Source organism: Anas platyrhynchos, chromosome 5 (assembly GCF_047663525.1).
Source record: "Anas platyrhynchos isolate ZD024472 breed Pekin duck chromosome 5, IASCAAS_PekinDuck_T2T, whole genome shotgun sequence".
NCBI lineage: Eukaryota > Metazoa > Chordata > Aves > Anseriformes > Anatidae > Anas > Anas platyrhynchos.
In genome coordinates this window covers 60,014,262-60,037,718 of record NC_092591.1, presented here as the reverse complement: position 1 = coordinate 60,037,718, position 23,457 = coordinate 60,014,262, and the positions used below count along the sequence as shown (strand labels likewise).

Genomic DNA, 23,457 nt, shown 5'->3' with positions numbered 1-23,457 from the left:
AGAAGGCAGTGAGGCATTGGAACAGGTTGCCCAGAGAAGCTGTGGAACACCTCCAGGGATGGGGCACCAAGTCCAGGTTGGGGTTTGGGGCAGCCTGATGTAGAGGTGGCAGCTTGTGGGCTGGAACTAGATGGTCTTTGAGGCTTCTTTCCAACTGAAGCCATTCTGTGATTCTACTAGGAACAGTCCGAAAATTGTCTAATCCTTAACACTCACAAGAAGGTTGCCAGTTGCAGACATGCTTCCTAGGGATTAGGATCAAAGTCAGCACATTCATTCCCGCTCAAGACAATTGCCACGTTTGAGCTCCAGCCCCAGAGACTTAAATGAATGCACTGTCTCTATAATAATTACAACTTCATCATTCGTAGGCTTTAACCGCTCACAGTGAATCTGCAAGTCAGCACTGGGCAGAAGAAAAAGATCATTATGAAGGGAAACAATCCTCCAAATCATACTGGGTCTGGCTGGGATGTTAACTTTCCCTGCAGCAGCCCACACAGTGCTGTGCTCTGCACCTGGAGCTAGCACAGCAGTGCTATCACACCGGCGTTGTGTCTGCTGCTGAGCAGTGCTGGCACAGCACCAGGACTCCCCCTAACCCTCCTAGGGGGTGGGCAAAAAAGTGAGAAAGGAACATCCCCAGGGCAGCTGACCTAAACCAACCTAAGGGATATTCCATACCATGTGGTGTCACACTCAGCAATAAAAGGTGCCTTTACTTGTTTTTGTTTTGTTTTTCCCTTTTCCCCTCTCCCTTTTTTCCCTTTAGTTAAATTGTTCAATTAATAATAATCTCTCCTTAATAATTATTTTTCCCTTTCATTAAATTATCCTTATCTCAACCTGTAAGTTGTTCTTTCCTTTTCTTCTTCCCCTCCTCTTCTGAGGAGGGGGGTGAGAGCGCGGTTGTGGTGGAGTTCAGCTGCCTACCAAGGTAAAACCACCACACAAATTAAAAAGAAAAAACTTCCTAAAGCACAAGAAAGCTCACAATGCACATAAATACAGACCCTCTGAAGCAGGGTTCTTCAAAATAAGGTACATCAGATTTATCAAAATAGTTATAGAGCATCCATTTCAGTTGGGATACTTCAGTGGTAGATATCCTTGTGAGCTAGAGGGAAAAAAATTGCTGTCATTTGATTTCTGGCATTTCATTTGCTTGCTGAGGAATCCCTTTGCTTAACTGGCCTTTTCCTTGCAAGGAACATGCTGTCGTGGAGCACCAACCACAGTAACCAAAGGCCACTTGGCTTTGCTGAGCAATTTCACCTCTCTGCTTCCTTTCCTCCTCTTCTTCTGCCTTTTTCAGGTGCACGTCCTCCACTGGAGGGACCACATCTTATTGTGTTAGCCTTAACCTTTTGCTAGGCATTGAGAGCACAACCACAGTAAGCTGTGATTATACCAATTTGTTCTGATTTCAGTGAATGGCATTATCCAAAACCTGATCTTTTTAAAAGTCTTCCCTCATTTTTCGTTGGCACTTTGCTTTGACAGAATGGAGTTTCCTTTCCTTAGAGTGAGAAGGTGGCAGATGGGAGAAGGAGGAGGACCCAAGCAGACAGAGAAGTACTGCACAAGACTCACGCTGAACTTGTCAACAGAACAAGATTTCTTTACTACAGTGCTTCAAAAAAAAATTAAGTGGCTGCTTCTTTATTCAACAATTGTACAAGGGTTATAAAACAGCATTTAGGCTTTTGTATTTTAGGGTACCCACAATTTAGCTAGGAAGAATCTTGCTTTGCAGTCAACTTGATCAACAGCGTACTGTGGAGACTGAAGGAATCTGAGTGACAGCAAAGCCTTGTACCACTCCTGCTGTATAAACAGCTGGCACCACAAGACTTGGGTGTAAATGGCACAAATTTGGATTTGTGCATCCTTTTATTAGTAGGTGAGTGGCCATAGAACTGCAAGGATATCGAGTGCTGACTTCTTTAACATTTTTTTTTTTCCTCTTTTGGTCCTACAGAAGAGGTTTACATGAACTTAAGATTACAGCTAGCCAGATGCACCCAAAAAACTATCATAAACTGACAGCCCTGCTTCCATCTCCATTCTGGCACGGGGAGGCAGGGAGCCTTGCAGCTGCCCTCATCCTGCCTGCTAGTTTTGCAGGAGATGAAGGGGAGGACTGCGCTGCTGGGACTAATGGAAGACTCCAGTTTAGATGAGCACATCTAAAGACTGCCTCTGCTATGAATTCTTCTACTACTCAGCAAAAAATCCCGTAACAGAGGAGACTAAAGTCGTGTTCAGTGAACACAAATGAGACAGTGAGAGGCTGCCCAACAACTCATGGTAGGACACAGCAACTCCTGAGATTTTTTTCCCCCTCCTGTACCAAAGTAACACAAATAGTTACTTTCTTGCCTAAATGCAAAAACCTTTTTCTAGGAAAAGGCCAGAATTACCCATGCACTGGGTCTGCATCATAAAGAAGCAGGGAGTGCTATAGATTTGTCCTACCTGCTCAAAGTAAAGCACTTGTTAATGTGACGAATCCCAGCTGGTGAGCTCAGTTACAGAGCTCTCCTTGAAGTAAAGGTCATAGATTTGATCTACTGTATTACATCAGCAGGAAACAGTAACAAATAATGACTTACTCTTATCAAAACTAGGGAATAATTTCACAGAAGTTGCAAGTAAGCACTTACTGAATCTATATCACACAAAAAAATACATGTGTTGGCAAAGGTAACAGCAACCGAGGTTCTGTTAATACAACAAGTTCAGCAGGCTGCATTACACACCAGTCCTTTCCCCTTGAGCATACATACATCTTTTACCAACGACACATCACACAGTAAGTGTCCCATGTGTTCATTTGGAAGTACAATGTGTTGGAAGGCTTTAAGAGATACACCTTTCGTCTCCTTCAATTTAAAAAAGAACACCTTGAAATGTTCAGAACTGAAAAAAAAAAACACAGTACAAGAGAAAGCAGGCAGGAGGAAACAGCTCAGGGAAAAAAAAAATAAGAAGCTTAAGCCAAAGCAAATGTACCTTTCAAGCCAAGTGAGCTCCCTACTCTGAATTAAAATATTATATGGATTTGTGTTGCTTGTCATCCTGCCCATTCTCTGAGATGTCTCAACTCAGCAAGATAGCAGCTGGTGTCACTGAAAATCAAAGGCATAGAGAAAACAACCTCCAGTTTAATATCTTCTACATCTACAGCAAAGCATCTGCTTACTTGTTCAATCTCTTGGCAACTCAGATTTGTCACCGAGGTCACAACAGGTTAAACATTTTACAAATTAACAGCAAAATGCTTAAAGAAGGGAAAGAAGAGATGATTAATGATGTGTCTTAATAGAAGAATTTCCCCATGTTTTATTAAGTTAGTGTTCGGAGCATTATTCACAAGGAAAAAAAGAACAAGCTCATCAGGTCCAAAATTTGTGTGACAGAAATTCTTTCTTACTGAGAAAAACAAATCTAGCCACGTATGTCCTTCACTCATCAGAAAAGCTTTGTGTCTTGCATTACAGACCATCTCATTGGCAGTGCTACACCGGATAGAGAACAGCCTGATTCTTTTGTACAAGGTGAATAAGAGGAGATTTGAGAACAGCTTATGGATTTTTAAGTCACTAGCACTGCAGGTCACGTAATATCAAAACTCTGAGGATCTGCTATATTTTGCAAAGTTCCCCAGAGGAGCCCAGGTCTGGGAAGCCCAAAGGAAGGGCCACAGAGAAAATCAGAGGTCACTCTTGCAGCTGGTGTATTAGAAATTTCATTATGGTACATCATCATGCAAGCCAGCTGAAGATATTTAAAAAAAAAAAATCAGTGTACAAAAGAGCAGATAATGTTGCCAGGTGCCCTGGGTGCAACCTTACATGCACAAAGCAGCCTGAGCAAAAAACAAACAGCAAGCATGCTACCCATCTGTAAAAGCAGGGCTGCACGTCTGATTTTGTGTCCTTTATCAGTTAATGTGGCAGTTTCACCTCTTACACCTATTGCTTTAGGCTACTCTTTCCCATCATAATCACTTCATAACAATCTGGTAATTTGTTCCAATACAAGGCCACACATTCAGGATATAGTAAGATGCTAAATCTGCACAAAGAGGAAAGAGAAGAGAGTGAAGCATATTAACGTGAGTTCTTGGCATCATGCGCAGGCCGTCCTAGAAAACATTTAATTTAGCAAATCAGTGCTACAATAGATATAAGCAACGCTTAAGCCAGAATCAATATATCACATATTATCTTTTCAAGTTAATTATTCCATTAGATTTGTAGAGGGGAGGAATATTTAGGCCAGAACACTTACTAGGCTAAGAAAATTGTCACTATCTATACTGGAAATCTGTCAAAGAGGACTCAGCATACTATTCTTCAAACCACTATGGTTTGGGGATTTGGAGTTTTTTTGTTTTGTTTTGTTTTGGTGCTTTTTTTTTATTGTTTTGTTTTTTGAGAACGCTGACAGGTCATCTGCTACCATCTTTAGCAAGCTTAGATCACATCAAATACATACATACTACAGACATTTTGCTCCTCAAAGATTGATGGGTGCCAAGAGCTTCCAAAGTAGCAGTAGTCTCTCACTTTGCTCAGCTTCCTGCTAACTACCGTTCTGCTTGAAATTGTGCCATAAACAACACACTTGGCCTGATTTCCTTTTGGTTTACTTGATTAGCGTGAATGTATCAACCTTTCTCTCTGCTACACATGAGATGTTAAATGTGTCGTGTTAAATGTCTCTTAAAGCCCCATTCAGTACTGCTTTCCATCCTTCTCACTTTCTTACTGTTCAAATAAACCCAACAATCTAAAAATAAAATAATAAACACATTTCTCAGAAATAATAAAAGTCCTGTTTCAGCCTTGCTGCTCCTCAGAGATTCCTCAAAAAGTGCTAGAAAAAGTGCTGTAGTGAAACGAGTTTCAAAAGCATTTTTAATTTTAATTATTTGGTTACCTCCCTTCCAAAAAGGAGCATTTGAGTGAAACAAGTTCAAAAAGAAAAGTCAAGTAAAGGGTAATTTTTACAATAGGCCAACTTTTCATCTCCACTTTGACTTTTATCCTAATCATTTTTGAGATACTCACCTCTCTAAAGCCAATCAGTTTTAATAAAAATGCTATATTTTTACCCTGAAAGCTTGCTCCAGGCTTGCAAGCTTGAATAGTGGTTTCTTTGTAAAAAAAAAGAAGTGCATTACTAGTAAATAATCATGGCTTGCCAGCTAATGACTGGATTTTCTCCACTACAGTTGCCAGTACCTTCAAGTTCAAAGTCCTAACCCCACAATGCAGGGAAAGAGAAAGGATCTGCCCTTGTTGTGGAAAGCTAGAGGAACAGTTCCCCATGTCTACAAGAGCTTCAAGAAGCCTGCTTTCACACAAACATTTAATCCCGTGGAATTACAGCCATCTTGGCAACCCAAGGGAAACGTGTATTGTTCCAGAAGCATCCCTGTTGCATATCACCAGCCTTACAGTATCTCATACACATCCTTCCAGCATCATCTCTCAGACAGACCTAGGTCACAAACATTTCCTTGTGCACTGGCAGAATATATGCTTAGTGCTCCGTAAAGGAGCTGGCCAGTGAGTACACACAAACTCAGGACACTTGCTTCTGGATAGGCATAAATCCCACAGCACAGCGAGGATGCTCCTCACTCCATGTTTTTAAACATAAACCTCTCTCTTCTGACAACCCCTGACTTCAGGTACAAAATCCCTACTCAGTAATACCCTTAAAAGTTTAAGTGTTGAAGTTGTTGCCTTAACTGAAGCCTTCATTTGTGGCACTTTCAAGTGCCTTCAGCCACTTTGTTGGCCTTGTGCTTTTACTTCAGTGAGCATCTCTCCTACATGCTCTATGTAACTCCCTGAAGCTAGACATTTGTCCTTCTTTTTATTTCATTTTATAACTAACAAACTCTAAAATCTTCCTTTGGTGAGCAAGGGTGACTGTTTTTGTTACTCCTGTTTGCATCCTCGAATATCAAGATAAATATGCCTTAGATGTATTGGATATATTTTTCTTCCACTTTAAAGTGATTGCTCCACTTAAAGCCTGTGAGTAAACAAATATAATAAATTCTAATTTGTTTTCTTAATACTTAGTATCCATCCACTGAACCCTCTGACTGAGGAAGGATCACATGCATCCGTACTGTGGCTCCTACTCTCAAGAGCCTTCTGATACTCCATCCTTCTCTAAAACCACATGGGACCTTTTCTGTTCACCCATACCTGTAAGAAAGATCTCCTCTCCTCTCATTCTGCTTCAGTGAAATTCTTGCCTAGCCTAGCATGCTGGTTGCTTCCAAGCTTCTCATGACAGTCATCTCCTCTATCTGCTACTCACATTTCCAACTTGCTGGTTTTAGCTGTCACCAGAGGTTAACACTGCATTCTTACCTCTTGCCCATCTTTTGCAGGGCTCTTGATGCTGCAGAATTATCCCTGTGGATGTGACATGGTCTCTCACAGAAAACACTATGACAGGGCACAAGAGCTCAGTTCTTGACACGCTGTGAGCTAGCACCGTGTGATATGTGAAGGTCAATTAAAAATTTTACAACCACCGTGAGCTTTTACAGAGAAAAATACAATGGCTTTTTCTTTTCTGATCTTAAGCAGGAAACCATTCTGTAAACAATATGACAAGCACCGCATTACTACCTGTTTATATGCTAAATGATATAAATTAAGATAGAGACACGCACACCAAGATTAATGATATTTTAAAACTGCCTCTCTGAGGGAAAGGAAAGCGGCTGCAACTATTATTAGTTTTACTGCAGGATTTAAAAAAATAAATCAGGTCCCATTATGCTAGGCAGTGCTAAAATACACCAAGAGGCGGTTTTATTCCAGAGATTCCACAATGGAAATTGACAAGCCAGACAGAGAGAAGAGGAAGGTGAACAAAGCATTCTGCAGAGTCAAATTGTCCCAGATCAAGCAGCAATCCAGCGACAAAGCCTGGAACAGAGAGCAGCTCTAAAACCTGGGCTTCAGTCAGTGGAAGATGCAGCCCAGGCAGATCTCCTCCTAAACTCTCGTGTTTCTTTCCAGAGGGTCAGGATGTACACATTTTTATCTTATGGATCTAATTAGCTTTTTGGAGCAAAACATCCTCCCTTACCTATGGTCAGCAGCTGTATCCCCTGACTTTAGACAATTCAGTTGATACAAGACTTTAAGCCCCATCAGAGGCCTTTTCCAAGCGCTCAAGTTAGTACCTCCACATCTCTCTCCTCAACACCTATGTCCACAAATTCATGAAATAGCTGGCAGCTTGGCTCTCCATTAACCCTTGGAAAAGAAGATCAGACAGCTCAAAGGATCAAATTCTATGAGTGTAACTTGCTGAAAGTAACAAGAAATCAGATATTTCAAATTCATTTTCAGTTTCTATCCTACCAGAAAATAATTAATTTGCCTGGGCCATGAAATATGCTATGGAAAAGTAAGACCGAGTGAGAAGACATTTGAACAGCACTGTTAGGGCTTGTTGAATCTAAACGTGACAGCAAAACCACGGTGGCTGATCAGAGTCTAGGTAGGCAGAAAGCACTTGCACAGGCAGGTGCTCAGGTAATCACATGAGCAAGGCTGCTTTGTACAAGGGAAAGAAGCAAAGCAGTTCATATTTTGAAGAGCTCCTTTAACAGTCAAAGCCACATTAACGGCTAAATGAAATACCAAATTTGCTCTCTCTGCCAGGGACCAAATTTTGAAGGCCGACATATAACCCCCATGAAAACGACAGCAGCGATGGTTAACTCAGAGTCCTGCCAGGTGCCCTTTAATAAGCGGAGAATGCGATTAGTGCTGCAATGCAAAGAGACAGCATGCTGCAACATGACTCCATGCTGCTCTGCCAGGAAACCTTCACAATAGAGACCCTGGCTGCACTGGGATTTTTCATGCATAATAAATAAAGTAATAGAGGAGCAGACTCAGGCTCCTTGCTGAACACCAGTGCCCTCCACTGCATACACCGGAGATTCCGCCGAACGCTGCAGTAATATGAAAAGCAAGAGAGAATTTATGATTTTCTCTTTCTGACAGCCTGCTGAGTCCCCCTGGGACCCAATGTCAGACACATGACTACATCTGCTGCTTCGGAGGGCTGCTGTGAACATCTAAATAATACTGTCAGCATAGCAGAGAGATCTGTCCATCAGCCCGCACCGTCTCCTCTCCCAATTGGTGCTCACTCTGCCATAGAAATCTGCCTTTCACAGGCTGTCACGGCACTTCCTCCACTGATGCTCTTCACAATAATTTAGTTGGAATCACGGAACGTAACTGGAAGAACATGACCTGGTTCATACGGGCAAAGGGGCTCCAGCGGAAGCTTTTGGCTTCTCTATCACAAAGTATGGAACCAAAGCGTCCGGGATGCCATCAACACCACGACCACTTTAGGATGTGCATCGCCAACTCCCTGCATTAGGGTTCATCATTTCCATCACATTTGTTTTGCTCCCCATAACTGCTGTGTTCTTCCAGCATAACAGCGTAAGAAGCAAATTTTAACAGATGATGCAGTAACTTTTTGTAGTGTCCCTACAAAGATATCAGGGAATTTGAAGCACTACCTGCCTTTTCAACATTTTTCCTGATTTCCTTGCAAAGACTGTTCTTCTATTAAATTCCATATTACTGTTTACTCCACAATGGGGTAACTTGCAGTTTCGGAGGGACACAAATGCCCATGTCACTGTATGTACAGCAGCGCTTGCACATGAGCCACAGATAAGACAGACACAGATCACACACATCCTCTAAAATACAGCAGTTTGTCTTGGAGATGAATCTGATCCTCCCCTGAAGGGGGCTGTTACGCAGCAGAAAGTTGAGAAGCGTTTGGAGTTCTCCAAGCAAGAACACAACATAACTCTGAGCAGAAAACAGAATTTACCACGCTGTGAAAAAGCAGGGAAAAGGCATGTGCACCATTTCAGGTGTCCACATTTCCAAACACTTTTCCTTCCCAAACCTCACTAGAAAAAGCTTACCAGAAAGGTCCATGTTTTTTTCTTCTACTTCCACAAAGATAGGTAAAACGCCCAAGTTACCCACTATGTTAGCAGAAAAATCACTGATTACACTTGGTATCAGGCACTGCACTACTGGAGGCACGCACAGACCCTGTAAGAAATAGCTGTTTACAAACATACCAGCAAGGGGACCCAATTCCAAATTACCTTTTGACAGCTTTTTTTTTTTTTTATAAAAAAAAAGTGGGCTTCAACTAAAGCTAATAAACTTGTAAGTTTTATTTTTAAAACAAGCATTACTCCCTACACATCCTCCAGTACCTTTCTTTTAAAAGACTTTAACGTTATACAGGTGAGAAAATAACTGAAACAAAGACCAAGAAGCAGTATTATAATTCACAAGGTTTGGGGGAGCAATATCCTTGTAATTAGTTCATTTTTTACTGTACTTCAAGGAGGATTGAATAAAGTTCATGCTTTGCTTAATTTTTATTAAAATAAGACATCTGTATTTGAGGGGGCTCTTGGAGAAATCCTGTCCTGTGCCCTGTGGTTGCGTATATTTTCTAACAGCTCTATGTTTGTATAGCTACCACTGCTTGATTAGTTAACTTGTGGCATTGCATGAGCCACATGCATCATGTTAAGTGTTCTTTAAGAGCAGTTGTTCTCTTCAATTAAAAAAAAACTAATCTAAACATAGTGGGGGGCAGGTAGGATGGTAAGAGTCTTCTCCACAAATACAATTTTTAACCACATACATTTCAGGGTAAGAATCAAAGCTCCTTACTTTGTCATTGCTGAAAACACTTCCAAACCTGAAAAACCTTAACTTTGTTGCTGTGATTTTGTTTCATTGAGTATTTCAATCAATTAAAAGCTTCTGTCTTAATACCTTGAAGTGCAGTGCTGCACAGCGCGGCTGTCACACTCAGGTTGAAAAGCCAGCTTTTGCTGTGCTAAGTACAAGCACAGGTTTCAGTGTCAGATGATGGTTTCCTGACATGAGATGTTATCCAACATTAATTAAATAGCTCTTCTTTTTTTTTTTTTTCTACCAAAAATATGGTGGTTCTCATGATGATTAATCCTTGACAGAGGTGAGAAGTCTAAGATTTTGTTATATTAGGTGGGGATCTTCCTTTCCAAGTACAGGGTCACATGAAAACGAAAAAAAAATTGCAAAACTTACAAATGTTACAATCAGTATCACAAGAGGATCCCAAACTAAAACAACAATGTAAGTGTTTTCAGGGATAGTGAGAACTGAGTACATGAAGCAACGTAAATGTCTTAAGTCCTACTTTTAATTCATTAAGTTGAGCAATATCGCAGACATATTTGGAGACTTTGCTCACCTTTTCCCTTTCTAAAACATTAACCTCATGATCAAATGAGAACTGAATTTCTTCTAGTTTACCCATGAAAAAGGATTTGGTGCCATCACAATGACAACAGTCAAATTTTGCACCTTCAGCAGAAAAAAGGCAAGAAAAGAAAATCAAACAACCAAGTGGATGCAGACTATATAAAGTAACAAAAAAATCAACTGCCAGCTAGTCCTACAAATCAGTTCATATCATCAGCAAGATGATTGGAACACAGCTTCAGCATTTGTGAAACGAATCGTAAACCTAGCTGCTCTGTCTTAAAAATGTTTCTATTTAAAAGCTGAAGCATAGACATTTGTATATGCAACCAGAAACAGCAACTTGAATATCCTAATCTTAAAGGCTTGCTTTTCAGCTCACCTTTTACATTGAACTCAACTTATTTCAGTCTAAAAGTCACTCAAGCATTTACCAATTAAGAAACTGATTATATAGTTGTCCTAAATAAATGCTGCTTGAATGATAAGTTACTGGGAAATTGTACAATCAGCTAGGCATATTTACTGAAAGCTCTGTGATATCTTTATGGAGTACAACAGCTGACAGCTTTGAACTAAAAGTGACAAGCACTGGAGAAATACTACCATAAACTGTTCTAAGAAGTTAACCTTTTAAAAGCACATACAAAAATTCAATTCAGGAATAAACTGTATCATAGTTCTTTAGTTCAAAAAATATATCTATTAGTAACATCACAACTCTGTTGTACTTAACAATGACTAACTTCTATGACTGCCAATTTTCCCACTGATTTCAATGAGAGTGGCACAGCTTTAACAGGCATATGATGCTCTTTGCGTGTTCGGAGTTTCTAGTTTACTCTAACTTCTAGCATTTCTCTCCCCTACCCTTTTTTTTTTTTCCTAGAGATTTCTGCCTAAAAGGCAGAAAGCTTAAAAGGACATTAGGAGAGAGAAGGTTGTTCATGCTCCGTGCTTGGCTTTCATGCAGATTGGAGGAATCTGCTAGCAGTACACTTTTGCTTCATCAGTTCAGCAAGAAACACAATGTAATTCTTCAGATTGCTCTTCAGTTGACATTCAGAAGCACCAGCCTGACAATTAACAGACGCATGTGACACTGAACAAGTAGGGAGAAAGAAAAGGAAAAATCTCTTCTTAAAGCCAATTATATGAATTAAGTTGAACTTTAATGAGTTCATTATAGGGTTTAATTTTAGAAACAATTAGAAAATCGTATACCATGTATACAGAAAACCATCTCTGTGGCCACTTAATGGAGCTGATAAGACACCATCCTAAAATAAATATCTTAACATTAGGACATGAAATGTAAGTTGCCTACCAAATAGCTGGCTTCTGCAGACCTGTCACACTGCACTCACAAAAAACAAGAACATTCTTCATTTAACATCTCAGTGCATCAGTCATGGTAATCAGCAATGTCTACGTGGACAGACTGCTGGACGGAAGTTGAGAGGATGCTGGTTTCACTCCCAGCTCTGATTAGGATAGCATTCCTTTGTCTCTGGCACCGTGTTAGCTGGGATAATTATGCTGACCTTTACAAAACCCCTGAAAACTCTACAGTTAAAAACTTTCTTAACATGTAGATATAGATACAAGCTTCAGTTATCAACTCATCACATGGAAGCAAGAATCTGATTCTTACTTCAATTAGTAAATAAAATTCAGTTCTTCCAGCAACATCAGCTTCCTAAAGCTTCCATCTTTATTACAGCAGCAGCGTTATACTAAGATGTACTGAAGAAGCTAACTACCATTTTGAAGATTTTCCAAACTTAATCACAACAATGTTGCTTTGAAGATGTTTCCACTGTTTGTGGAAAAATTTCCCTGTTAAACACAGATACTTTGACCAGCTTCAAGCTCAGGCGTTTTCCCAAATGTGCAGCTTGAATTGTTGCAATGGCTCTGTTCTAAAAACAGGCTGCAGCAGTTTGCAAATACATTTTGCTGTGATACCCATCAACCTTTATCTCTTTCCTTACAATGTGGCTGGTCAACAGGGGCAATATTTTCATCATCACCAGTTAGGTCACAGATTTCTCCTCATTTCTCCACACCTATACGTTACTTTCTCCCTTTCCCCACACAATGCCCTTAATCACTTGATATGTTTTGATGTGCACGTTCTTCTTTCATCTTGTGCTACTTACAAATGAGAAAAAGAGACCGGAGTTGATACAAAATTAAGCTACTTACCAACTACTGCCAGATTATGCTCTGAGCCACATGCAATCTGAAAAAGAATTATGAATGGATCAGAAAAAATTTCCTTACCAGTACCAAGACAGCCGCAATTAGGACAGGAAATTAAAAATTAACCTGAAACAAACAGCCACAATTTGTAGGATGTAAAAATCAAGGCTGAAGTACTCTTAAAGGAAATTCTATTAAAAGGCTCCCTTGAGGGCTAAAGGGCTTAGGGACAGGGCAGTATGTTTGCTTTGCTAATAAACAGGCATTTCACTTTCAAGACCCAGTCACTACTGACATGTCAAACCTTGAGAGCAAAGCTGGCCACAATACTGCAAAAACATCACACCCTTGACAACATCCACTGGAATTAACCAGACTATTCACAGGCACAGAGGAAACACAGATGAAGCCTTGGCAATGAGAGGCACGCAGAGCCAACTGGGAATGAAAAAGGCAATGAGCACCTCCATTTCTGTCAGCTGCAATGTGTTTCCACAAGATTCCTGTAGAACTGCACAAAGTCTACAGGCTCACTGGCGTAAACCTGAAGCGATCCCATCCCCACAGCCACCTATCTGGGATGCAGAAATAGAATTGAACTCTCCTACTAGTAGCAAGTTGTTTAATTGGTAAATGCTACAAAGAAGCCAATGCGAACATTTTATCCCAATCTCATTAGTGATGGAAATCTGTTATGAATGTCTTTTCAAAGCAAACTCAGCATTCAATGCATTTCTCTTTCTTCTTTGCAGCTGCTGTGAACGTGTCAGATGTTTAAGCTGCTTTAGCATACATCCCGCAGTATCACTCACTGAGCTCTCTCTCAAATGCATCACAAATGATGGTAACACAAACACCTAGAGCAGCCACTGCCCTGCTGCAAGGGCTTGTCTCTCCCACTGAGTGCTTTTGCAATGCCACTGCTGACACGAATGTCTGACATAACAGGGACATCACCTTAGACAAGGTTACTCTGCTGCATACCCTCGAGCTTCAAAAAAAAACCAACAAAAGGCAATCCTCTGAAAAGCCTGTATCCAGTTCTTTGTCTTGCATTGAGCTGCCAATGACAAACAGTACTGAGCTGGAAAAAATTAATTACCACGTCCTATTTCTTGAAAGTAGATTTGCAGTTCTAAAATATAAAATAGAAATAAATACCAAGTTATAGAATACAAACTAGAAGTACTTGCCATCTAAATTAGATATGGTTTTGCACATGCATTTGGCACATGCATAACTGTACTGTCAAAGAAACTACTGTGATCATCTGAATGTGTGCGTGACAGAAAACCAGAGGTGAACCAACCGGTCCTTATGCTCAGCTCCTCATGCTTGGATGTTGGCTGGAAAAGAGTGAGCAAAGAGCGATGCACAGACCTGAGCGATCGTGCTGCCCAGAAGCACTGCGGTCACCACTACGCACCATGTACCTGCCCCACACCTGGGACATGGAAACATTTGGCCAGTGCCGTTTTCACATGGCAATGGCAAGGAAGATAAAGTCTCTCTTTAGGTTTGGAGGTGCTTAGCCAGGAAATCAAATAATTGGGAAGAGGGAGCAAGGAAATGCAGTGCCGGTCACAGACAAACCAAGGCAAAGCAGCAGGAAAGCAACGTTTCTGCAAGAGCACTAGCAGGGCAGCATCAAGCCTTCTGTCCCACAGCACTATGGGCAGGAAAGCTTTGAGCCCTGACTGTTAGAGCACAGAAATCAGCGCTGGCTTCCACAGCCCCAGCGTGCAGCAGCAGGGCTGGTTGCAGGGCCTGGTCTCTGGCGAACGCTCCCCACCGATGCCTCTGCAGTGGGAAGGCCGATGCCATGGCAACAAGATCCTCACGTGGAAACGCAAGTGAGGGCTTTCTAGCAACCAGCAAGTTCTGCACCTTTGCCGAGAGCTGAGAGCCGGAGGTACTGAAGCTGCTGCCAGTGAAGAAAAGAGTTAACTCCACCCGAGATGGGAGTAACCCTACCTCGGCTGCTCTCCTCGGAAATACGCCGAATGCAGGCACCGATTCAAAAGCATCGGTGCAAAAGAGCTGCTCGGGCTGGTTCAAATCTACCGCCAGGATGCCCTTCAGAAATGCTGAAGAAAAAAAGAGCTGGTGACCCCCAGCAGCCTCGCACGATGCCACCCAGCAGCCAGCTCGCGGGGCTGTGTGGAGCCAGCCAAAGAGCATAGCCCAAGCGAAATGGCGAGCTGCTGGAGGCACTGCCCTGGATTCAGCTTCGGTGGCCCAGAGCAGGGGATGCCATGGAGAGGCTTTAAACATAACAGGCTTGAAAATGTGACGCCCCCTTTTCCTTCACGACCACCCACACCAGTCAGCCAGGAGCACGGTTTGCTGGTACAAGTGCAGAGCAGCTGGGGACCAGCGTTGGCACACAGATGTTTTATGCTGGTATTAGATGTAATAAGCTCTGCAGTCAGAACAGGTCACTGGGAGAAGCCTGGTATTTACTGCAGCAGCCATAATTTTCTGGCTACTTCTCTTCTGTCCCCACCCCCAGCGCGCTGCAGAGAAATTAAATTCCAATAGACATCTGCGTGCTCCCAGCGGACAGATAAATACATTCAAGGATACTTACAAACACACCACAGCGCTTTCTAACTGGGCAATATTTCCATGTTCTGTTTTAATTGAAAAAACCACTGATCTTACAGCTAAATCAGAGGGACTGCTAGCAAGCAAAGCATTCCACAAGCTGAAGGAATGCGACCCCCTACGCAGCAACAATTCATACTAAAATTTCTCCTCTGTTTGGAGGAAAATTTGAGAAAAGCAGTGTGAGGAGAGAGAGATCTCCCCATAAACGATCTCAAAGCGCTTTATAAATGCCTGTGAGGCAGGCAAAGAATGCTTAGGGACCGTTTTACTCAGAACTCATTTACCTCGTTATCCGTGCCCTTTCAACCGTACCAAAATTGTTTGTTTCTTCCTTTAAATCGTGCGTGTTAGCGAGCCGCTTTCTGCTCAGCGATGGCTGCAGTTCTGTCCAATCCATCCACCCAGATTAACAAACGTGGTGAGGAGCAACCAAGGGCCCAGAGTTTCATAAATAGTGATCCTTAAGCTGCATGGACGGCGAGCAAAGACCTTAGCACAGCGACCACAAGCACGGGGCACGACACCACCACCTTCCTGCAGCTCAGGGGAGCCGTCGGGGTCACCACACAGCACCTCCTGCTCACACCCAGGACACAGAGACCTTTCTCCAACACAGCCAACCTGGCTCCCATTGCTCCCTCCCAGGCCTACGAGGCAAGGCAGCATTGCTCTCTCCTCGGGTAAGAAGCAGACAGGATAAAACTCCTGCAGCCATTTGGACATACAATCTCCCACTGATTTCAGAAGGTAATTAAGAAACAGAATACCCTTTGTTAGCCGTCCCTGAGGAACTTCTGAGCACTACAACAAAACAAGCCAGACGAAGCATATTAAATTCAAGTTTCAGGCTGATACCTTGACCGCGAAGCTATCGTGGCTGTCTCTCTGCACTCCCAGGGCTCAGGCTGAGCACCCACTGCGCAGCCCCTTGGGTGTGAGCTGCAGGCAGAGCCAGCCTGGAGCTGCAGCTGAGGGGAAGGAACAGGATGGAGGCTGCAAGGACGAGGGGAGCCGGACTCCCAAGGGACACTGAAGAACGAAAATCCACAAGCCTTAATTAACATCAAGGCACTCGGCTAAAACCATCTCAACGCCCCTTACTTTTGGTTCAGTGCCAGGTTAATTACCTACAAGGCAATTATTTCCCCAAACATACAAGGGCATGAAGGCCTCCATCACTTCTCAGAGAAGAGCACAACAAGCAAAACTGGTTTCTAAGACAAAAAGAAGAAACAGTGTTTAAGGAGCCACATCCTAGCCATTCCCAACCTTTAGCTGTGCAAAAGCAGAGCTGGCTTGAGACAAGGGCAAGGGAAAGAACCCATTAAAAGGATATGCACAGAAGTACTTTTATCCAGGAGTCTATACAGGCCTTCAGCCCCAGCATCCCACATCTTTCAATGAATCCCACTGTAAAGCAATCATCAGGACCCCGAAGGCAGCAAATTTTATTCCTCCTGGGATGAAAAGTCCTAGGGGACGGAGCCGAGGTGACTGAGAGCCTGCAGCTCAAGGCTTACATAACACAGAGGGATCCTTCTCTCCGGCGCTGCTCTTCCATGCCCTTGATGAATAGATGGGAACAATGATTTGTACTCTTTGACACACTGCCCGGCAACATTTGCATGCAGAATTCTACTGATGGGAAAAAAAATAAAATCAAATGAGGCTAATTAGCAAAGCTGTCCTGCTCCCAATGATCCTTCACCAGGAACTCCGTGTTCCTCTTCTGGATCATTTGACTCCTGATGGATAAGGAAGCAGCTTGCTAACCTAGCCACACTCCTTGGCGAGCACAAGACCGAGTGCAGTTGGATACAGCACGTCAGTGGCAAACCAGCACATCCTCACCTAGAGCAGCACAGCTGAACATGTCTGGTTCAGACACGTTCATTTGCCATCCATCTTATCTTAGGGTGAATTTTTTGTTGTGTAGTTTTTGCTTTTTTTTCTTGTGTGTTTGTTTGTTTATATATACACATATAAACACATATATATACACATATATATATATACACAGCTTCTGGAGCTGTGGTCTATGTCCCCCCCAGCTGAAACTGAATCACCAGCCTGCCTTACTTGTGCTCAAGACACAAAATGCCAAGTGCAGCATTTCTGTTGCTTCTTGCCTTTACATCCCCCATGCTTTAAATGCCACACATGTACGTGTCCCTGCACTCAGCCTCTTTATGAGCATACCATACACGAGAAACACCGCCTTGCTAAGCACTGCAACTTCCAGGAACAGGTTCTTGTGGGTAACACAGCGCAGCTGCACTTCTTCTATTTGGTTGGTGCAACTCAAGTCTCAAGTGCTTGCAGGAGATGGAAACTTATAATTCCAAAGCAAAGGAAAAAAACAACAAAACAAAACACAAAACTGTTTCTTAGTTTTAGGTAGGAAGCCCCCCACACTACTATAATTACAGAGAGCATATACAGAGGATGAAAATAAAAGGTGGAAAGGAAAACTTTAGTTGTTAAAACACTCAGCATTTCCACTGAACCTTCACTTCATGCCATCCCCCATGTGTCCCCACAGTCTACTTGTGAGGCAAGCATGCTCATACTGAGTAACTTCAATATGTATTGCTTGTATCAAGCTGAGGAGCGATGGATTGAGATGTCAAGTAAGGTCCATATCCACTAACAAGAAAACCTCCACATCAGATGACACTAGGGTAATAGAAAACTTGCTAGGATCTCAGTAAAAACACCCAGTGGGATTAGGTTTGAGCAGAATGACAAAAATGTAGCCAAGAAAAGTGTGATAAAAATCTTTACAAGTCAACAAGGTCAGTTGGCTCTTCACCAACACCTTTAGATTTTCTAATTAGTTCTGATATCCTTCTTCAGGCAGTTCCCTTCCCTCCCCAGGGCTCACAAAGCATTTGCATCTTTCATTCCAGGAAAACCAAGCTCCTTCACCTCCCCGCCTCTCAGCCTCACTAAGCTTCCACAAGTCCTTCAAAGTTTCCCTTTTACTGCAATCAAGACCTGAGCCACAAACTAATTTTTGCCTATCACCCCATCCTTTTTAAAATGAAAACAGTCACGGTCACTCAACGACTGTGTTTCCCATGACAAGATTCCACTCAGTTCTTCATTATTTTGGGAAAATTCAAAACCTTTCAGATTGATAAAGAAACTGCCACGCACATCAGCCCTGGCTGTTTATGTATACATATTCCCAGAGCTCTGCAAAACACAACACCCCCAAAGCCCAATTCCTCACTGACATTACAGACATCTCTATCCACATCCAAGCAGGAACTAGGGGAACACAGTCTTCAGCAGATGCAGTCTCACCCAAGGAAACTTCACCATTTTTTATCAAATGGATTTTGATTTACATTGTGTCATCCACACAATTGCTTCCCAGCTCCTTATATTCTCAGTGCCCCTCTCCTCATTTAAATAAGGCACAAAGAATAATTCCTTACAATCTGTCCAAAGCTTGGAGACTGCAACTAGTTTACTCCTTATATAAACACCACTTCACAGAAGAACCCAAAGAAGCCCAGAACACAGAAACAAGACATTTCCAAACCACTTCATGCATTGACCTGACCATACTAACCGTATCCTTACCACCAGATCATTCTGGTGTTTTCAGGTCAAGAACTGTAGCTCGCAGCATGCCCAAACCAACTCAGCACCTGTCTTTTCTTCCAATGCTATAACATGCAACCAGCAAAAATGTTCTTTGTAACATGTAAATGTCATAGTTGCCTATCCAAGTGTGCTAATTTCTTGTACTGTGACCTTAATGAAATGGATGGTTCTATTAAACAATGATTGCAGGCAAACACTCTGTCAAAGTACAAATCCTTATCCAACTTTCTATATGCTTCAGATACAAGTCACAACAGCAAGCATTATTTGGCAACAAAGCATCAAATTCCACTTCCACAAAGGACCCTGGAAATAGCTGTTTCTGTATAACTGCAGTTTGAAGTTTTCCGAAAGGATCTCAGCTCCACATCTCCCAGTCCCTCACTTGTAATACATTCGGAGTATTTTCTGGCATATTTCCACGAAGCTGGTTAAGAATCATAGAGCCATCAAAAGCACCTGCCATGGGAGCTCTGCTCTCGCCTACCCACAGCATCAGCGCAAGCAGGCTCACTGCCATTCTGCATAACAGCGCAGAGACCTTGGCGCACACAGCTTGCAAGGTTACACAGTGGTGCAAAGCCCTGCATTTTTGTGCCACTGAAAGGAAAAACAGCACTTTTTCTGAAGTTCATCCCCTCAAACAACTGACTTTGGGTACTCAGAACAGGCAGACACAGTCCCTAGAGGGCCCAGTGCTGATGGTGGCTCTGGCTGGCACCGTTCGTCCTCAAGGCAGAGGCTGTCACTTGCCCAGCCCTGCAGCTCTGAGAGCAGTAGCCCCACCAATACAAAGTCTGACTTTTTCTATCACCTTCCTTTTTCTGGTATGTGGCTTTCTGGAACCTCCCTACAGCATCTGCTTCTTTTATATGCTTTTCAGCTCCAACACCCTTCATTTAAAATTGCATCCTCAACACCAGACAGCATTAACAAGAGAACATTATTAACACAAAGGAACTCATTTTAAAGGGCAGAAGCTTTTTTGCTTCTTCCAACAATAAATCCAAGTTTATTATGGCACTGTCGACATCTTGGTTCTTCAGCACCCAGCATTAGGATGTGAGAGGAATTGCTAAATGATCAAGGAAGATCTCAAGCACAACCGAACTGACCTCTCGTCTCACCGCTAGTGCTGCTGACCTCAGTGAGCATTGCTGCTTGCACAAACTGGATGTGCACAAATACACTCACTGAGAAGATTAAAAAACTATTTTATCTCCAAGATAGCTAAGGTTCTTTGAAAGAAACGAGCAGGTGACTGGAAGTACGGAACCACCACTGTGTAAAATCATTTGAAGTGTGTATCATTGGACCCCGTGCTTTTGGGAAACACATTATTTAAGATAACCATCAGCTGTTCAGTGCAAAGCTTTGCCTCATTTCCTGCACAATCCTCACTGCCTACCACCCCCACGTGCACATACGCAACTACAAGTGTTATCCTCAACTTAATTTGTAGTCAAAAAAATTACTAGCACATCAAGAACTCATCCTTAAATATAACAAAATTAACACGGGGGAAAAAATAAATAAAAAATAAAATGATTTTTTTTTTTCATACCAACTAAACTCAACCCGGAGAAAAATTTCTTGGTTCATTTATTTTCCAGCAGAGCTACAGGCATGCAGCTTCCGTAAGGCTTAGCCTTGTATAAACACATCAAGCCATGAATTTTGCTGACTGTCCACTCCTTTACCCCTCCACGTAAATGGTGTTTATGCCTTTAGGGTGTCATGTAATTCATCTGCTCTTGGCTGTCGGATTCTCTGGTTTTGCAGCACTTAGTAACAGTACAGCTCCCTGAAGCAAACTTACTGGAAATAAATATAAACTTGCTAAGACTGCAACTCGAAGATTAATAGAAAAGCTCTTCCAGATAAATAAGGATACTGCTTATAGTGATCCAAAGAGAGACTGAGCCTTCATGCAAGTCACAAAGAGAGAAATGTGGGGAAGAAAACATGTCTGAAGTGACTCTACAAAGCTGATGAAATAGCATTTTTATTAAGAAGCTAATTTATCAGTGAGCCCTCAAAGCTTCTCCTTGAACATTTTTGCTAAGACTACAGCCAGAGCATGCTCTGTCTGAAAGCCACGTGGCATGTTAGCATGAGAAAACAGCTGTGCAAGAGTAGACAGAAAAACCTGTGTCTACAGGAAAACAAGACATGTTCCTACCCAAAATCTCATGTGATAACAGTCTTCACTCAGTAATCCGTGGCCCGTGGCTGAGAATGGATATCATCCAACAGCAAGCACCTGGAGTTGAAGCCAAAGAAGCACTAAGCGCTCACAGTCGATCTTTTGATACCTCCACAGGCTAAAGAAGGGTCTTCACTTCTCAGGAGTAAATGCTTTCTTGATTAAGAAGCCACCTGATGAAATGCAACTGCAGAGCTGTAAGTACAAAGGCTTTAACCAGTTAAGAGTATGGACTAACTGAAGCACTGGAAGCATGAGGACCTGAGAACGCACTTGCTCCAGGGAGCTCACTCCCACGAGTCAGGCGGCTTCCACCACAACGTGAAGTACTGCCAGGGACAACACCCCCCAACGAATAGTCTGAGAAACACAAACCCAAACTTCCAAAGAACTGTGGTGATGACAGCCAAACTGAATTTCAAAGAATGGCATTTCAGCAAAGACAACCAGGAAATATTTTTCTTCTGCATGAGACACTAGCAAAACTCACAAGGCAACAAGACCTTACAAATTTAAGCACAGACTAATACCACAAAACATCCACATTTTTACATTCTATTTGAACTATGTGGTTAATTCTATTATAACACTACTACACAATGATGCTGGGAGCCATAGTAAATAAGTATCTTCATTTGTGAACTGCAGCTCACCACAATCTCATTCTGGTCTTGCTATTGCAGTTATAGATGGATTGCATTTGACTGCAAAAGATTTATGCCCAATAATTATTTCTGTCTTACTTCCAAATACTGCCGCAGATAGAGCTATACCTTCCGGAATGAAAAAGAAAAATAGCCTTAATACAACAGATTTTTAAAAGCTCTCGTTGCTCACATGCACTAGCACATGGTCGGCAAATACTTTAAACTTATAATGTAGTAATTCTCGTTTGGTTTCTGAGGATGGGTTCTACTTTCAACCTAACGGAGTGCCACGTACTGCCCTTGTTAAGGACATCACACACACATGGCTGAAAACAGCCTACGAAGGAAGCACGATGGACAGTGAAGGTTCTGCAACATTAATTCATTCAGAGATCTTGAAACTGAAGATAGCTGTGAGTGAATCAAAACTCCAGAAGCAGCCAATAAAAGTCAATAAACGGGCAAAACTGTGACAGATAAAATTTACTCTAGGCAGGTACAGTATAATAAATCTTTTCTGGATACCAAAAAGAATCATTTAAACTGTTCACATACACAGAGAGGTTTCTAAATTAGTTGGAACCTCTCAGGGAAATTATCTAGCATCGCTGCAGACCACCGACCGGAGATACCTGTTCAACGTATAACAGCAAACCTTTAGAGAGGAAGGTTGTCTTTTCAAACAGAACAACTACATTTTATGGTTTCATTGTGATGGTGTCAGTAAAAAAAAAAAAAAAAAAAAAAAAAAAAAAAAAAAAAATGAGTACTAGTAAAAAGAAGGAGCATGTGTCTCGGCCTAACAAAAGCAACAGGAACTTGTACCAAAGATCCCCAGTGTTGCTGAAAACCACATTATTTACTCCCTGAAACAGAGGAAACTAAAAAGTGAAAATGATGCTTTATACAAAATCCTAAATTAATAGTAGCAAAATGACGATTCTTCGTTTCAGGATGAAAACCTCAGCTCACCACATTTCAACTGTATCTAGCACTTTAATTGTGCCATAGCCACTCTGTTTTCATACTACTAGGACTGAAGAGGTACTCCTAAGAAGGCACCACAGAACTACGACAGACTGAACCAGTGCTGTTCCCGAGACAAGAACATTTTGGAATGGAATAAACAAGGGAACACATCACTACTGGGGATTACATCTATAGCTATTTTTGTTCGTTTTACAGCAAAACACTCTCTTTCATGGTAAGATATCCTCTGCCATTAAAAGGAAAATAATCAACAACCCTTAAGCACCCCAGAACAACTTCCCATGAATCTGATTACTCACTGCTAGATTATATTCCTTTCATTTTTCAGCCTAATGCTTTTTCTAACGTTTTCAAATTTGATTGTTTGTTTTCATGTTCCAAGCTATTTTTTCATGCTGTTCTTGAATCATTCAAATCAGTCTGATACAGGACACAATATAACAGCAGCAGAAGCTGATACCCAGCACACCTTCCTGACAAGAGCTTGCTTTTCTATTTGGACAATCAAGAACAGAATTAACTTTTCCGGGCCACAGCATAACGCCATGATCTTGAATTGACATCCACCCAAGCCCTCACATCTTTCAAAGCTACCCCTGCCCTCGAGAGGAAAATCCTTCCTCCTATTACTATGACCTGCATTCTTTCCCTTAGATGTAGAACCTCACATGAAGCAAAGGTGACCTCCTGAAGTAGACAGAAAATCCAGATTTTTCTTTTTATGCTAATGACACGCACATTTGCCTAGGACTTCAATTCACAGTGATACTTCTGGGACCTCCCACAGTCGGTTTGCCATGGCTTTCCTTTTTTTCTTTTT

The 23,457-nt window shown here is 42.0% G+C and overlaps 1 protein-coding gene across 10 annotated transcripts in view; it reads right to left on the bottom strand.

Annotated features, from left to right (window-relative positions):
* Nucleotides 1–23,457, bottom strand: part of SERGEF (secretion regulating guanine nucleotide exchange factor) — a 142,357-nt gene that overhangs the window by 42,251 nt on the left and 76,649 nt on the right. For 7 of the 10 annotated variants that reach the window (XR_011809847.1, XM_072039269.1, XM_072039272.1 and 4 more), the window contains one exon: nt 12,573–12,609. The exons of the other annotated variants lie outside the window; for them this stretch is intronic. Coding sequence is in view for 6 of the 7 variants with exons in the window: in XM_072039269.1 (XP_071895370.1) it covers nt 12,573–12,609 (37 nt within the window). In the remaining variant the exon portion in view is untranslated. The remainder of the gene's footprint in view (nt 1–12,572; nt 12,610–23,457) is intronic. 10 annotated transcript variants of the gene reach the window in all.